This window comes from Scomber scombrus, chromosome 16 (assembly GCF_963691925.1).
Source record: "Scomber scombrus chromosome 16, fScoSco1.1, whole genome shotgun sequence".
Lineage (NCBI taxonomy): Eukaryota > Metazoa > Chordata > Actinopteri > Scombriformes > Scombridae > Scomber > Scomber scombrus.
The window spans coordinates 23,885,003-23,902,060 of record NC_084985.1 but is presented as its reverse complement, the minus strand read 5'-3'; the positions used below and the strand labels follow the sequence as shown (position 1 = coordinate 23,902,060).

At 38.6% G+C, this 17,058-nt stretch overlaps 1 protein-coding gene across 2 annotated transcripts in view; it reads left to right on the top strand.

Annotated features, from left to right (window-relative positions):
• The window catches only part of trappc9 (trafficking protein particle complex subunit 9), a 211,115-nt gene that overhangs the window by 55,161 nt on the left and 138,896 nt on the right, over positions 1–17,058 (top strand). For both annotated transcript variants that reach the window (XM_062436022.1, XM_062436021.1), the window contains one exon: positions 9,061–9,213. In XM_062436022.1, the coding sequence (XP_062292006.1) occupies positions 9,061–9,213 (153 nt within the window). The remainder of the gene's footprint in view (positions 1–9,060; positions 9,214–17,058) is intronic.

The following is a 17,058-nucleotide window of genomic DNA, read 5'->3' as shown; positions in this document are numbered from 1 at the left end:
CTCTTTGAAATGGAACTGCTGTTGTGGTTGTTGGGAGTGATTTAGGCTGCAAATATAGTTTAGCCTTCCAGGGAATGTTATATTCTGAGTTGTGTGAACAACAGAAATAATTTGACTTCTCAGTGCCTGAATTAGACACACAGCATCTGTAGTTTGACGTCATTCACAGACGTAACTCTTTAAATTTGAATGGATTATCTCTTATAATTAGATATAACATATAAAACCTTCCGTAACTTCTATTTGATACTTACTTTGATGATTACAGATACGCATATACAGACATCACAAACGGACTAATCATAAATTAAATATTAAAAAACAAGAACAGTGAAAACAATGTTTATTTAATGAGTCAAACACAATGGCTGAAGAACTGATAAATGATGTACTGTAAGTAAAAGTGAATAAATAGTTCAAATCCAATTATAAATGAATGAAAGTACATTTCTGTTCCTGTTCTTATCCGTTAAACTTTAGAGTCTTGAAAGCTGCAGGGCTGGTTGCCAGTCGCAGGTCAAAAGCTCAAACTCACAAAAAAGTGAGAAAAAGTTTCTTTTCAGGTTTAGCAGATAAAAACTGACCAAGAGAGAAACCACCAACAAACTCTTCTGTTACTTTAATGTTCAAAGGTATTCTGAATGAATCATCTTTGTCCTTGTTTTCAAGCTCTCTTCTCTTTGTTTACAGCTTCAGTCCTTCCAAGCTGTCGTCCCCTCCTGTTCCAGTCCTTATCGTCTCCACTTCCATCTTCTTCGGTTCTTTATAGTATTGTTTCTTATTTTTTATTTTATTCTTTTCCTCCTCTCTGTGTCCTCGAGCAAAAGAGTGACCAATACAGAAGCATTTTTTCTGTGAACACTGAACTCTAAATCACCTGATTTTTATGTGCAGTTTCTTCTACCACTATGAACTCATTACATTATAATACTATATGTTATACCTATGTGCATACCTATTATCACCCAGTAAACGTATTTCCAATACAAAATAACCATTGGATTATCAAAAATGTTAAATCATATGTACAGCATGTGTTAATATGTAATATTTAATACTATTACTCTCTGTTGTCCCCTTAGTAGAGGACTCTAGAAGCTACAATAATCTTATCAGTTTTCTAGTTATCACTACCTTTGCAGTCAGGATGTTTTTACTATTTTGGACACTGCCTCTTATGCACCTCATCTTACCCCTCCTGTTGTCCTCACTTTGACCGTGCAACTTTTATAAAGCTTATATATGTCTGTATTAGACCTTTTTAGCCAACTTCATTCTAACTTTTTAACACAGGTTTTACACATATTTTGGGAAATTATGGTCAATAGGCCTCATTTAAATGACATTATACCTCAAAATTGACCCGAGGACAACAGGAAGGTTAACAATAGTCAAATACAATGATTTTGAATGTACATTTATCATGTAACACATATTCAAGTAAGAACAGGATGGAGCAGTGATTATTATAAAGTATGAATATTAGAACATGTTCATTGACTTTTAACTGCAGGGAATAACAGCTAACTTATCAAACTTCCGACTTATTTCTGCTCATCTTATGTCCCGCTTTCAATGTTGGATGTACGATCAGCAATTCAGACTCTTACTGTACCCCTGCTTATCCTGCCTTATTCTGTCTAATTGTAGCACAGTGACCACAGTCAAGATTCCCTCCTTTTTATCCACTCTGCCATTTCCTCGGATGTGCTGTTGCAGCAGCCTTCATTACAGTACAAAGAAAAGATCCCCTCCAGGCAATTAAGTGCACCACATCTGAGCCAGGAGACCTTTGAAGGCCATTTTAATGTCACATGAGCTTCCGTCTGGAGTGTGTCACCAAAGTCATTTTTCAAATTTAATTTGTGTTTCGCTTTGTTCTTAATGGCTGTGATAGCGTTTGTTGTTGAAACCGCTGAAGTGATTGTGTTGAGTGATAACATATCCGGGATGCGCTTGTAACATGAAGATTAGTTAAGAAATCACAAATTGGGAACATTTCATCTCAGACGTGAGCAGCTCTTGTAATTGAGAATTTAATTTTTTTTTGCTCAGATGGAACTTTTGGCTTAGTAGATACAAAATTATAAGCTCCTCCATCAGCCAATGACCGATCTTAATTGCAAAATTCATGGCAGACAGTCTCACAATTCACATATTTTTTTCAAAAGTTAAAAAAAGGTCTATTGTGTCTCATCTCTCATTAAGATGTACAGTGTTAGTTTAGTTAGTAGTTAAGTAGTTAACCTCCAGAAAGAGAAAGAGAAGTTTTTGACTTTGACTTTTCCCAAACTTTGTTGTATTTTCAACTTTTCTTCATTTTCAGACTTTATTGTTTTCTTCAGTATCATACTACAGTCAAGCTCAACCAGGTCTACATTCTCTGTTGTTTCTGCCAAGCCTGCTCCCTTGGCTGTGGTTTCTCTAGATAGTCGGTAGGGACAGTGGGAATCTCGTTCATCCATTCGTGCGCTTCACTAATTAGATGGCGAGGAATTTGGCTGTCTTAAGAGAGCCATAGGTTACTCCTACCATTTCTTCACTTTGATATTCAGAGCACCGGGCAGAAATCACATTATGTCAACACCCTACATTGGCCTTTGCGATGCTTTGTTTTAATTAAACAGTCAAGATTCCCCTTGTCCAAACCACTTCTAAGTCAGCAGCTAGGTGCCAGCTGAGGCGACCTGCCAGGACCCTTTATTAACGGGGCCCAATAGGCACCGTAGCTGGGGAGATCAGCGAGAAGGGCCTGGCATATGTTGTAAGTGTTTATGTTGCATATTTATTCTCCAGGATCCAACAGATGAGTAAGGCAAGCAATGGTAAATAAAAAAGCCTCGTGGTCCACATTGCTCAATTATTATAACAGATTATTAATGTCTGCTCAGTAGAGGTTATTAGATGGCAGGGGGTCATTTTCACGTCACAAAGCCCTCATGCCTGACAGTGATTCAGGACTTTAAAAGTAAACTTCATTTTGAGAATGACGTGAGATATTTCATGCTGCGGTGAGGGTGTATGTTTTTGGGAAGATTTTCCATGGGGGAGTAGGGAGAGGAAAAGGAAAAGCTTGTTATCTTGAAGGGGATCTTACTGTCCCATGTAAGGCTGTATTTATGTATTCATGCAGCTGTCATCATGGTGAGTTAAGTCTGTCTCTCACAGCCGATCCGTCTAGTCTTATTTAGGATTCAGGCGGTACACCGAGCCACTCTGTCCATAATACATTCTTAACAAGACCTACAGTAGCCAAAATGAAGACATTGATCGTATTTTCACTGTTCCTGACCAACGCAGGACGCATCAGAAGTTTTGTTGCTTTACCTTTTAGTCAGTAAGCTGTGTTTATAGCAGGGCGCCCTGTGTTTTATGCTAACCAGCCTGACCTAAGGGCAAATACTAATAAGTGAGCTGCCTTTGAAATCAAGCGTATATGCAGACGATTGTTCGCAGTTTGTTCTATATTGATAATTAGCACAAACTGGATGCATCTTTCTGCACTGCACTGTGTTTTCTTGTCTCTGTCAGGCAGTACAAAAGGTTTCTGTGTTTTAAGTTTTAATCATATTGAATAACAATAACAAGGTCTTAAAGTGCCCCCCTCTTAGATGATGGAGTCTTCTGTAAAAAAAACAAACTTTAAAGTGTCAGAAAATGACAGTTCAGCCAAAGATCACATACTGCCTCAGAGGAAGAACTGCCTTCTGGGCAGCATGATACAACCCAGCCTGCTAATTGCATTGCAGCACAATTGATCATTCAGTTTTTTTCATCTTTTTTTATTTCCATAACTTCTTAAGCAACTGCAGTTCCAAGTGAATTGCCTTGGATAAGGTCAGGCTTTTTTAATAAATATGTATTTTTTAATCTGGTCAATCAGATTGTAACTGATGGCGTTGTATCATCTCATTCCATTAACAATGAGAACTCATTCACTTCAGATAGTAACATTTAAAGGTGGGTTCTATATGGAAATACATCAGGCCATTTTAGAAAAAGCATTTGTACATATCTTATTTGTACAATCCCTGGACAGGTCACCAGTCCATTACAGAGCTAACATATGGTAAAATTGTATATGGACTGTACTTATATGGCACTTTTCTAGTCTTTTTGACCACTCAAATCACTTTTACACTACATGTCACATTCACCCATTCACACACATTCATACACTGATGGCAGTGGCTACCACGCAGGGTGCCAACCTGCTCATCAGATGGAGACTAACATTCATACACTTTCACACCGTTGGAGCAGCCATCAGAAGCAATTTGGGGTCAAGTATCTTGCCAAAAGAAACTCCACACAGAAGGGACCTCGCCGGCCATTGGGTTCAAACCCAGAACCCTTTTGCAATGAGGTGACAGTAGTAACCATTACACCACCATGCCGCCGATTGTTGAGGATGACACAATTAAATCCAAGAGTTTCTTTTTTTCTTTGATGTAAAGATAGCAAATATGCAGAAGTCCAGTTCACTGGGTGATATCATACTACCAACAAACCCAACATAATGAATACTTACATAATCGCCATCTTGGTCAAACAAAAAAGAACATATACCCATATTGGTATTAAACCTTGCTCTAGCTCTAGTACTAGTCTGTTGGGCATGAGTTCACAAAACCACCAAAAGTGGTATTTGAGATACATAGAGACCCTCTTGTTATAAATATTCTATATATTGTGAATAATATTGAGTATACATGAGGTGCATACATTCTCAAAGCATATTATTTGTGTAGGAAATAGTGTATGTATAGGGGCAATTGTCATGTGTGAGTCTCTGTACTTTATCATTTTCTTTCAGTCATTGTTTGAAACATTCATTTTTCCCCTTTCCTTTAGATTGCTTCTGTATAATGACATTCATGCGCTGGGTGCCTCATTCATACATGTGCTATAAGTTGCGATGCTATGCTTTGTCTGCATGGTTGATCACTAAGCAGGAGATCATTGATGCAGTAGTGATTGGGGCCACAGTGTCACACTGGAGCGCCATGGTGACAGGCTGCATTATCATTGGCCATTATATTACCTGCTCCTCATCCGTCTGCTTGCTCAGTTGCAACCTGGTAGTGGTTCCAAGCAGGCCACAGTTGAGAGGGCCTCTCTGAAACCGTCTGCATTCTCTATGGGGATTGAATGAATAAAAGATGAAGAGTTACAATAGGAAGACATCTGCGGCAAAAACAAACAAAACATTACTCTTTCTGCCACAGTGCAGCCACCTTCACATATTAGAAAGATCCTCCGTTTCTCCAAAAAATAAATATTTATTCATGAAAACTTAATAGACAACAAAAACAAACCTCAGTACAATCATCTATTGTATGGTGTTTAAATAAGAGTAAACCTAAACTGATTGGCCTCTGAATAGCATAAAATAAGTCACCATCAGACCTTTTATTCATCACTGCTTTCTCATTGCCTTTCTGTGGATATATAAACATCCATACAACTCAATTGTTCCCGTAAAACACTTTTATGCACATTCATATCAAATGTCTCATAAGGACAAAACACCTTCCATCTGCAAAGCCCATTAAAAAAGAAAAAAAGGGGATTAATGTTGCCTGAGTGATTTGGTTACCACAAGCAGAACTGGCTGTCAGCTGCTTGTGCACTCTTTCTTTTTTATTTGACTGCATCCATTTTGTTGTGAGTGCTGTAAATGTTTGCTTCCAAAGTGTTTCTTGATGTTGACTATAACAGGTTTTATATTACCTATTTCTATTCCTATTTATTTACCTACCTACTCACTTGAGCTAAATATGATGATATTTTTAAGGACAATTTCTTATTCGGTCTTGCTGAAAAATTCCTTTTATTGGTGCTGATTTCTCCCTGGAATGTTTCAAGACAAACTTTTTCAAGTCTTAAAACACTGTAAACTACAGTACTTGAATGCATCTCCTTTGAGTTCCTGTGAATATTGCTGTTTGGTTGGAAGTTGGAGTTGGGAATGACGTTACACCCAAGTTTGAAGTATTCCAGTTCAAAGTCAGAAAACCAGTTCTAGCCAAGTTAGCCATTATTACAGTAGCAATACCAGATGATAAAAACACATTTTGATGTATTTTGCTTGTACAAACAATGTAGCAACATGTTCACGGATAGAAGTTGGACAGTGCTGTGTGTACAACTGATTTAATGAGACACAAAAAAGTCAAAAGTGCTAATAAACACGATATTACTTACATTTTGTCACTGTTGATGTGCTGGGCAGCCATCTTGGATTTTGAGATCAGGGCTGGTGAGGTTCTCAGAGGGCATTCCAGTTGATATTACCTTCTGGGAACTCAAACATTTCCGACTTCCGAATACAAATGGAACAACCCATATCTTTGTATTAAAATTTAGTGAGATAATGGCAAATTCAGCCACCAGCAATGTAAAATATTAGGATTAGTAGTGTAAGTATCCTCAGGAAACCGAAGTTGTAAGCTCTGTTGACTCTTTTGGGTCAATTACATGTTTAGCTAGTGGTGATCAAACTTCAAACTAACAGCCAGGTGTTCAATAGTATTGTTGACATATCTGCTTTTGTGGTTGGACCTCACCGTGAATAAACCAGCAATTTGCCTGTACTTTTTTCAACCGACAATGCCAAATGAGGATGGCCATCTCTGATTCACGGTTTTGTTCTCATTAGTGCAGCTCCCTCTTTTCATTCACTCTCTAGCTTGCTCAACCACATTGCTCTCACACTAGCTTGTTGAGCCAGGGAGGTGGAACCAACTTTGAATGCTGTGTTTACAAACACCCACCGACAAATCCTGCACAGTGTGCCTTTAATATTATTGATATATATATAAAATATTACATCAAATTACAATTCATACAATACTTTGGTGTATGACTAAATACCTGAAAAAAACTGTGTTCTGTACAAGTACCAAATGATGATGGACAAAGTCATCATGGCATCATAATGGTAGCATTTAGTTCAAACCTCTGATATAAGTAGAGCCTCAGAGACCTGCCGGTGTAGCTTTAGCCTCTCGTCAATCAATCACTGTTATGTCCTTAGCTAAATCAGTCAAATGCTGACATGTGCCATCTTGTGTTCAGTTTAGATACTAAATAAAGGTCTCAATCATTGCCATCTCCCATTAAAAACACAGCATCTGCTGTGTGATGCAGTGCCTCTGCTTGTTTTTCCCTGAAAGTTAATGTATTTTATTATTCTTGTATGTGAGGTGGCATGTCTCTGCTATATATAGTGCTGAGAACTCCGTATAGAACACAAAAAAACCACAAACAAAAATTGCTGTTGCTTGAAAAGAAGGCATATATCAGTTATAGTGTAAATTTCATATATCTTGCATATCAAATCTTAACAATTGAGGCTAAAATCTGTTAATGTGATTGTAGTTTAAATATTTTCTACATCATGCTGTGGTTATTCTTGTTTTTTGTGAGTTTTATTAGTGTCTTTGAGTGTATGGCAGTATAGGAGACATATATCCCAGGTGTTTCTCTTTAATATTGAGTCCTCCTTTATGCTGATTTGTTCCCAATGTTGACACTGTATCGATTGCTTCAATTGGATACACCTAAAGCCTTTTGTTTCCTAATTACGTTTCGACATTATGTGAAATGGGACGCGAGGTTGCTCCTGAATTTTTAATCTCAGTATCATTTGTCGAGTTTCCAGCGATTAACAGTCACACAGTACTTCATGAAAACTTCTCTATAACTTCATTTCAGTGCATTTCTAATAAAGTCCCCTTCAAGTTATACCCTTCTGTTCTTGTTCATTTACACATATCATACTACACTGCAATGCCACTACATCTGTTTTCACCAGCAAGTAGATTAGCAAAGGAGATAGAAAAGCAGGGGAGTCACAGCCTGAGAGGATGACAATCTGACAGTGTTTGAAATAGAGGCTTGTTTCATGTCTTCTCTGAAGTAGGAGTGATATGATCTTTATATTGTGTTTTTTAGGAACAGGAACATGTCGGGTTAATACTTTTAAATTAGGCCTGAAAGATTTCTGGACAGTCACAGCGGCTGCCTTTTCTCGTGACTCATAATGTTCCTGGAATGATAATATCTTCATCCTCAATCTCAGCTGTCTACCTGTTGAATTACAAGACCTGCTGTTGCATATTCAAGCAAATGTTTTATTATTTTTCTTCTTCTTTCTATCTATCTTCCCAATCCCATTTCTTTTAAATCATTTCCCCAGCACCTCACTCTCTGTTCCCCTTCTCCTTTCCCCCCCCCCTCTCTCTTAATTTACTGAAAGCAGCTCCGAGTTTATGAATATTTAAAGCGGAGCGTTATTCACAAAATGTGATGCTGCCTACATTCACATCCTCCTGGAGGATTTTGAAGGCTTCGCTTATGAATCAAGCGGAGACGTGTAAACTGTTGTTCTTACAGTGAGCTCGCTCCTCTGCTTCTGCTTTGCCCATGTTTAAAATACGCCTGCTTGCTGTTCCTGCAATCCCTGAGAGCAGGAGAGGCTCACCTGCATAGACAGATCACATGCTTTATTCAGGTGATGTATCATTCATTTGAGGCTCCTGGCTCAAGTGGATGCAGCTGAGTCATTCGTCTCAGGTAGAAGGGGGTTGGAGGCATAAATTAGAGCGGCGGGTCTAGTGTCGGGCACCGGAGGGACTCTGGGTAGGTGGCCAATCAGCAGCTTTGTTACCCCTGAAATCAGAAAGCACAGAAACATCATAGTTACTTTGGTCATCTCGGTGAATGAGGCGCCCCTCTCTCTTTTCTCCCCCCCCTCTCATTTTGCACAAACTACACAGTCAGCAGCCAGCAACTCACAGTGAATTTTCTGCTAAATGCTTATTTGTGCAGAGGGCCTTTGGCTGGCTACAAGCACAACTGTGTCATTTAGTTTTGCTTGCCCAAAAATATTTGCATCCAGAGTTGTTGAAGCATCAATTTGGCAAACCTTCTTGTTGTTTATCTCAGTAGGTAGCATCACATTCTAAGATTATTTTTGTGTTTGATTTCTGCTTCTTTTGTTTGTTATTAATTCACATTCCTCCCTATTTTTTGTGTGTGTGTGTGTGTGCGCAGAGAAAGTGTTCGGAGAGTTTCTGAGCTGGGAGTTGGAGGAGGCGCTGTCTCACCTGCCACTAAAGCCTGGCCAGGCTGTGACGCTGACCGTCAGCATCAAAGTCAAGCTGGACTTCTCTGGTCAGGAGAGCCTGCTGCAGGACCTCAATGATGGTGAGTGGACACGTTATACATCGTATTAAAATCCTGGTGTAGCTCAAAGCATGTAGCATACTGTATGTCAATATAAACCCGCAGAGAGTGGTAAATGATACTCTATATGTATGTAATGTAATAGCAGATTACGTATATTATAATTATGGCATAATTAGACAATATGAATTCCCCATCCATTAAAAAAATTTGTTTTACGTCCAGTTCCTTTAATCAGATATTTGATCTTCACTGTGCAAAGTATCTTAACTTAATAAATGAAATTGTATCAGACAAAATTAGTTTTTATTATCAATCTAAGCAGAGTATTTTTTAGATGTCTTTAACAGCCTGTAACATAATCCATTTAAAGGTATCGCATCTTTCTACAAATAATAAATGCCTGTTAATAATCTGCATTATGTAGAATTTCATTATTTGATGTTTAATCATATTTTATCCCATCTCAAATTTAGTTTGTACCTCACACATCTTGTCTAATTATACCAATTATCAATTTCTATTAGGGCTGGGTATTGTTTAAAAAATGATGATGCCAGTACCAATCCAAGCACCCTTAAAGTGTAGCCCTAATTGCTACAAAACCAAAGAGAAATACCGTATAAACACTATATGTTAAAAAACAACAACTTAGCATTGTGATTTGATACATTTAAAAAGAAAATTTGCTTCAAAGGCATTTATTTGCCAGCAGGTTAGTCCTGATTTATTGTAGGGATGTGACTTTCAATATAAATTCAGTATTTATTGCAGATTACTTTTGAGATTACATTTAACTGTAAATATAAGATAAGATATTCCTTTATTAGTCCCATGATGGGAAACATTACAATATACTGATTGTCTGAATAGGGTGGACTTTATATTATAAACACAACACAGTATAACAAATATAAATCCACAGCCACAGACTCTCGCCTTCAAATTGATCAACATGCCTCCAAAACAGACACTGAACATTATAATCTCAATGAATGAAGGATTTATTTTAGGGATTTAGCTCGGCGGACTTAACGAAGCGGTAACCGAGTGTACCGTCCTTCATTAGGCAGAGATTTTTCCCTGTATTTATCTTGAAGTGGATTATAGAAGAATTTTCACATCATTATGCAAAGTAAAATGCAAAAAATGGTGTAAATGTACCGCTGTACACGGAACACTCCTTGTTACACTTTAGTTCCAGGGAATCTGCCTTATTTAAGATTCAATAGTAATAGGAGAGAGGTCATGAGGTCTCTACACCTCCATTTCTCCTCTAGCTTCTGGCTTCCTCACTTCAACAGTCGGATATCCTCTCCTCTAATTCTTATTCCTGGTTTTGAGAAATAAAGAAAAAAGTCTGATCTTCTCCCCTCGCTCACAGCTCATTCGCCGTGCTCCTTCTTGGCTCTATCTCGTACTGTAGTTATTGCTCTGCCTCCATTCTTTCCTGTCTCGCTCCTGACCTCTCTACCTCCTTCTTCAGACTATCGAACCTCTTCACCACAGACACTACCAGCTGATAAATATTAATGAGAGATCAATATGAACTGGCTACCGCGCCCGCAGAGACTTTACTTTGTGTGTGTGTGTTTATGCGTGTGGACTCGGGATGACTGAGAGAAGTAAACACATGCGACGCTGCGTGTTTATCTCAGCCTCGGTGCCATTCCTCCTAAGTGAGGTCATTTAAGCGATACTATTCCAGTGTTTTAATTAGCTGAGCAATAATTGAGGCCCCGAATTAAGCAGATAAGACGCAGCCCAAAACAACGGCTCTGAATGCAGTTATTACTGTGACATTATGTGATGCAGTTTTTTGCTAAACACATTTGATTCTATCTAACTCTGTAATATATTAAGATAATCACATTAATGTTGTGTTAATATACTGATGAACATATTTGCATAAAACCAGTTGTTTGGCGTTGTGTTAAGTCTGTGCTCCTATGTGCTGGAAGATCTGACATCTTTGCTGTTTAAACTGTAAAATCTTGTTTATTTAAGGCAAACATGTTGAATTCAGCAACTGTTAAATAGTACTGCTTCACCACCTCATGTGTTCACGTACATTTTTGTACAATTAGTGTATTGTAATTTTGTCATAGGCAACAGCATAATAAGCTTTACCCAGGTTTCCCAACCAGAGAGACATTTTGGGGAATGTGCTTATTTGCTTTCTTGTCAAGAGTGAGATAAAAACTATTCCTTAGCAAGGCGTAGTCACATCCTGGGCTCTTGTCATCACAGTGAGGTTGCCAAGCAACCGTCTGATACTCCAGACTCCCAACTATTCCTTTAATCTAGGAAACTGTGCAACTGCTGTTTTGTGATGCCCGGACCAGTTTCCTTCAGCTTGTGATGTTTCCGGTTTAAAGGACAGCCAGCTTTTGTGCCAAAGTAAAAACATACACCTTTTAGCACTTCTAAAGCTCACTAATTAACACTTTGTAGCTTGTTTGTTTAGTCTGTGCATCAGCAAAATATATAGAACCAGCAAATACCCATTAAACCCCTCCCCCCATACCTTTTGTAAGGTGGATACTTTGAAACAATCACATCCACTCATTTTTCATCCTTTTTCATCCTTTTTCATCCTTTTTCATCCTTTTTCACTCTTGACGTGACTATTTCTGTCACTTTTAACATGAACAAATGAGTGCAATACTATGAATGCCTTTCAGGAGAAACTGTCTGAAAATATGCACCATTATCCCCGTATTTAAACAACATTTTATCACATCTCCCCTGTATGACAGTGCATTAGGGCCAAAAAGATGAATATTAATATTTCTTTAAAGAGATTAAAGTCCCAAATTTATGAGAAAAACTTGGCTATTCTCTGATATTATAAAGTAGCACATTTGGAAGAAAATAACTCGAAAAAAAGGTGTTTTATTCTGCCAAGAAATCACACAGCCTCACTTTGCAACACTGGAGAGACATCGCTTGTCGTGCCTTATGCCTGCCGTGGAAGAAGTGTTTCACGCTCTACACACTCGCAAATTTGCCACTTTATAATATCAGTGAATATTCAAGTGTTTTTCTCGCTAATTTGTGACTTTAATAATGTAAGAGAACGTCATCTCAGAAATTATGAGTTTTTTTCATGAAATATTACCCCCCCCTCCTCCAGGTCGGTATTTTTTTACTTATTTATTTAACATATATGGCCTTAATACACCGTCGTACCCGGTTATTTCGTATATGGTCAGAAAACACGTAGAAACCAGCTCCAAGCAACCATAGATTGAGCTTGACTGGGAGTCAGGCGCCGGAACTGTTTCTTGTAGACTAGCAGCTTAGCACAGTCCAGGCTAGCTGTTCCCATAGTTGGCTAATGCTCAAATATGAGAGTGATACTGATCCCCTTTTAGAACAGATACATTAAGTTGAATATGGCTTCAAAGTTTTTCACTGCACTGAAAGATTTCTGAAGAGTTGTAGGATGATTCGTATAATTAGGGCAAAATGCAATGTAGGTGTTATGGCAGGTAGCTAATGAAAGGGAGAGATCAATATCTTGAAAAGAAATGTTCTTAAAGAAATAGTTGGACATTTTGGAAGGTTATACTCAGCTAAGCAAATCACCTGCTGACTCAAGTTGTTTATATATTAATCACACAGACATGAAAGTGGTGTTTGATCCTTTTATCAAACTCTCGGCAAGAAAGCGATGTGTCATTTCCCAAAATTTCTAATCATTCCTGTGATTTTCCCAAATGGCAGCTGTACTAAATAGTGGTCTGAGATGACAACCTGTAGCTGTTAACAAATCAAATTTAAGTAAGACATTGAAATGTGGAAATGTTCCAAGATTTTCGACCATTAATTTCATTATTTAACTGAAAATAAATATCCAATGCCCATGATAGCACCAGTTAGGTTAATATAATCAGTACTGGGTGAAAATCGTGGTTTAACTTCACATCAGCTGGCCCTGACACCGCATGCAAAATCTGAAAATGACTGTGAATATGTGGACAAATATGAATACGTTGCATATTAATGAATTTCTCCACCTTGCTCAGGCGAAAAGGTCTAAATGTGCACTCTTTCTCAGTCTCTCTGTCTCTCTTTCATACCTTCTCTCCCATCCTCTCTCTTTCCAGCTCCATAGCCTGAGGATAAATGATAGCTCACAGCTCGGGTAGTGTGTGTTGGAGCCTCTCTGATGTGTATACTGCCGGTACATTGTGTTAACATCAGCACTTCTCTGTATTAAATATAACTGTGAGCTCAGATGTCTAGCAGCACTCATATATGACTAAGGCCTTTTACCGTATTGGAAGTGGGAATTAGTTTGTACCTGATTCACACCTGTCATTGTTGAGTGACATTATGTATCATCAGTGGAGTTTATTTTTGAACTTATTTCTCTCATTCTTTTAAATGATTAGCCTCTATTTATATTTATATGCACATTTGTGTAGGAGGTCGGTCCATCAGCCTGATATGTGATGTTGTCTGGCAGTCCTGTACTAAATGTCCTCTGTGTGTTAAAACAGTTCACAGGGAACATTCAGAACAGACCGAGCCTCACTGATTTATCCATTGATGAGTTTATCCCTCACTCTGAGTCCAGCTCGAGACCAGAACACTATAACTCAGGATCGGATGGGAGTGATGTCATCACTCAGGGCTAATTGGCCTTGACTTGCAGCAAGCTTAATCGTGTTAAATGGCGTGAGTGTCATACCTGACAGTGCTACCGCCAACTTAATGTTGCGAGTTGTCTTTGAAGAGTGGTGCGGCGGCCACACCCAACCCCCCCAGCCTGCCCTTCGTACCACAGTAAATGTCTGCATCCGCAAAAATAGTAACAAGACAAAAACAAAAATTATGCTGGAAAGTTGCCCACTAGCAAAGTGAATGAAAGGAGCCAGAGAGGGAGATTCATTCAGAAGCTCTGTTGGAATAAGTAGGTAGGTGCTGTCTCAATGTTCTTTCATTGTTTGTCCTCAGTTGACATCAGTGAGAGAATGCATTGCTGTCGTACCTCCCCCAAGAAAGCCTTTTTCAAGTCATAGCATTTGACACATTCATGTTAGATTTGACTACTTTCTGTTAGGTGATACAACAGTTGTTCAACCTTTAGCCTGCTAAAAGCTTTTCTATTTAATGTTCCAAACTAGGGTTGCATCGATCCAAGTGTCGGATAATGGGGCTCATCCATGGGGCCGATCTATTCACTTCAATTCTGTGTTTGTGATTTTGTATGTTTGACTAAGTTAGTTAAGCTACTTGTTTATTCTCAGTTTTAGCTGATATATTTTATATTGGATTTTGAAATCCTGTTTGCACTACATGTTACAAAGAAGTTTGATTCCTGTTTATTTTGAATACTGTTCCAAGTTGCTACCAGTGCACAATTATTTTTATTTTAATATTAAATGATAATTCAGTACATTTATATTTATGTGTTTATTTGTTACATTTTGTTTTACAAAGTTAGGAAATAATGTTGAAGTCAAGCCTGATGCCTTCAGTCTTTTCCACACAGCGAGGTTTACAGTTTATTAATTCAACAGTGGTATCGGATCAGTATTGGATATCAGCCGATACGCATGCCCAGGTATTGTTATCGGGACTGAAAAAGTTGGATCGGTGCATCCCTATTCTAAACATCTGTAGTCTGAGGGATAAATATCCCTGTTCATGTGAAACCTCAGTACTGATTTAGTACTGACCGAAATGTTGTACAGGGTATCAAAACTGTCCAGTATTGAAGGTCGGCTTTGAACATCTGGTTAGATTGGTATTGGTTGACCGATATATCAGTGTATTTCGGTTGGGCTCAAACACATATACAATATGTGTAAGTGAATTAAATTGCATCTGCATTTCATCCAGATTTAAGATGCTTGCATTGTAAATGGGGCCCATATTTTGCAAAAAACTCATATCTGGTTGCTGGTGTTTAGACATTTAACAATGGGAACATTGGCTTCTTTTGCTAAATGAAAAAAGGATTTCGTAAGGTATCACAAAATGTATCGTTTGGGTGTTGGCACTAAGAACTCAGGCTTCAATTTGGCACAGGTATCATACAATTTCAAACAATACCAAGCTCTACTTTCAAAGGAGATGGTGTTCTTCCAGTTCTACAGTTTGTTGGATATAAAAGAAGAATAACTGGGCTGTTACTGATAGCTGAACTGCTGAGCAGACAAAGAGTGCAATCCACATAACCCCTTATGTAAACCTCATTAAGAGAATATCAATAGAAAACAAGCTGGACTGTTTGATAGGCTATCTCTTAAAAAGAACAGTGTACAAATGTCTGTAATCTCAGACAATGTATGGAGGTACTGAGTCCTATTTGTTGCTGAAAACAACAGCAATGTTGGGAAGCCATAGTTTTCTAGCTGATTTGTGGAGTCATGGACATGTTTCAATAAGAAAATGAATAGTCGTAGTTTAGACGACTCAAGTTAAACACCTTGTGAATGGCTGCACATTAGACATTAGTCACTGCTGTTAAAACAAAGCAGCTGTTTGTAGATGATCTCCTTCTGCCTTTTAACGGAGCATCCAGACTGACTGGAATGGCTCTCAGTAATGACTGTAATCATTTGTTCTTTGTATATTACCTAACCGATATCTGCTCATCATCTAAGCCCCGTCCCTCCCTCCCTCCTTCCCTCCCTCTCTCTCTGCAAGACTGATAGAAGCGTAATGATGTTCTTACAGATCCAGTGTGGCGTGTCAGCTGAGAACATTGTGGTTTCTGAAGTGGCACTGGAATATTTTACTGTAATATATATTCTGAGTTAAACTAATAGCGTTTTTGAAAGCTAGTGGTTCTCCTAAGATTGTCCATCTTTAGCCGATAGTTAAATGAGGCTTGTGTAAAGCACTGTTCGAGTTTGTTGTATTTGCCATTTTTCATGATTTTCTTCCCTGAACAGGATATTGAAGGAGGTTTTAATATTTACACCGTACCAGGTCATATTTTCCATATTTATTAGATGTATCCATCTTCCAAGAAGAAAGGCTTGTAAATATGCGAGCAACTGACAACGCTGAGATCCAGAGTTATCTCACGGACATTCAGATCTATGATGATAATATCATAATTATTTCATAAGTGACAGTCCCAATCTCTGCTGTTCTACTTAAGCACAGGCAGTGAGGAGGCCGCCGATAGAAATACTGAGTCCAACAGATTCTACCCGAGGCTGTCAGACCGAGAACGAGACAGATACTGATTGGAGGGAAGGTGTAAAGGAGGGGATGATTGTGAGCAACGCCATCGTTAATCACGCCACCCATTACTCATACTGTCTTTGTGCCACAGGACATAACGAGTCATGTGCATCTCCCGAAACAGACCGCGTACCATAAATGGAAGATGCAGTCCATAAAGTCTCAAAGTGTCTCTGTCTGTATTTCTGGTTGTTCTATTCCCTGCCGCCTTAAGTCTACGTCTCGATGCACGTCTAATCTGTTGAACAGTAGGTTAGAAAGAATGAGGCAACAGCAAGAGGAGATTGCTCTCAGCAGAAGAGTGACAACAGCTGACAGTGACAAATTTCACTCAGTTAAGCCCATGAAACAGTGTGTGATTTTGGGCTGTTCCAGACAAAGGTTAACAATCATGATAGATACGGGTTGCAGTCTTTAGTCGTCAGTAGTGGTTGTTCACCCCAGATCACACCGAGCTGGTCTCTATTGATCTATTTAGAGCTTTGGCCGACCAATGATGGCCTATGTCAAGTTTGGGTGTCATTTTAACAACATACATATTGCAGAATACATTGGCTGTATTGTAGACACTATGTGGCATGTAGTAATTTTGCACATTGTGTTGGGAATTAAGCTGCTTGGATGACTAATGCTCAGATGTGGCTGTTAACAAGAAAT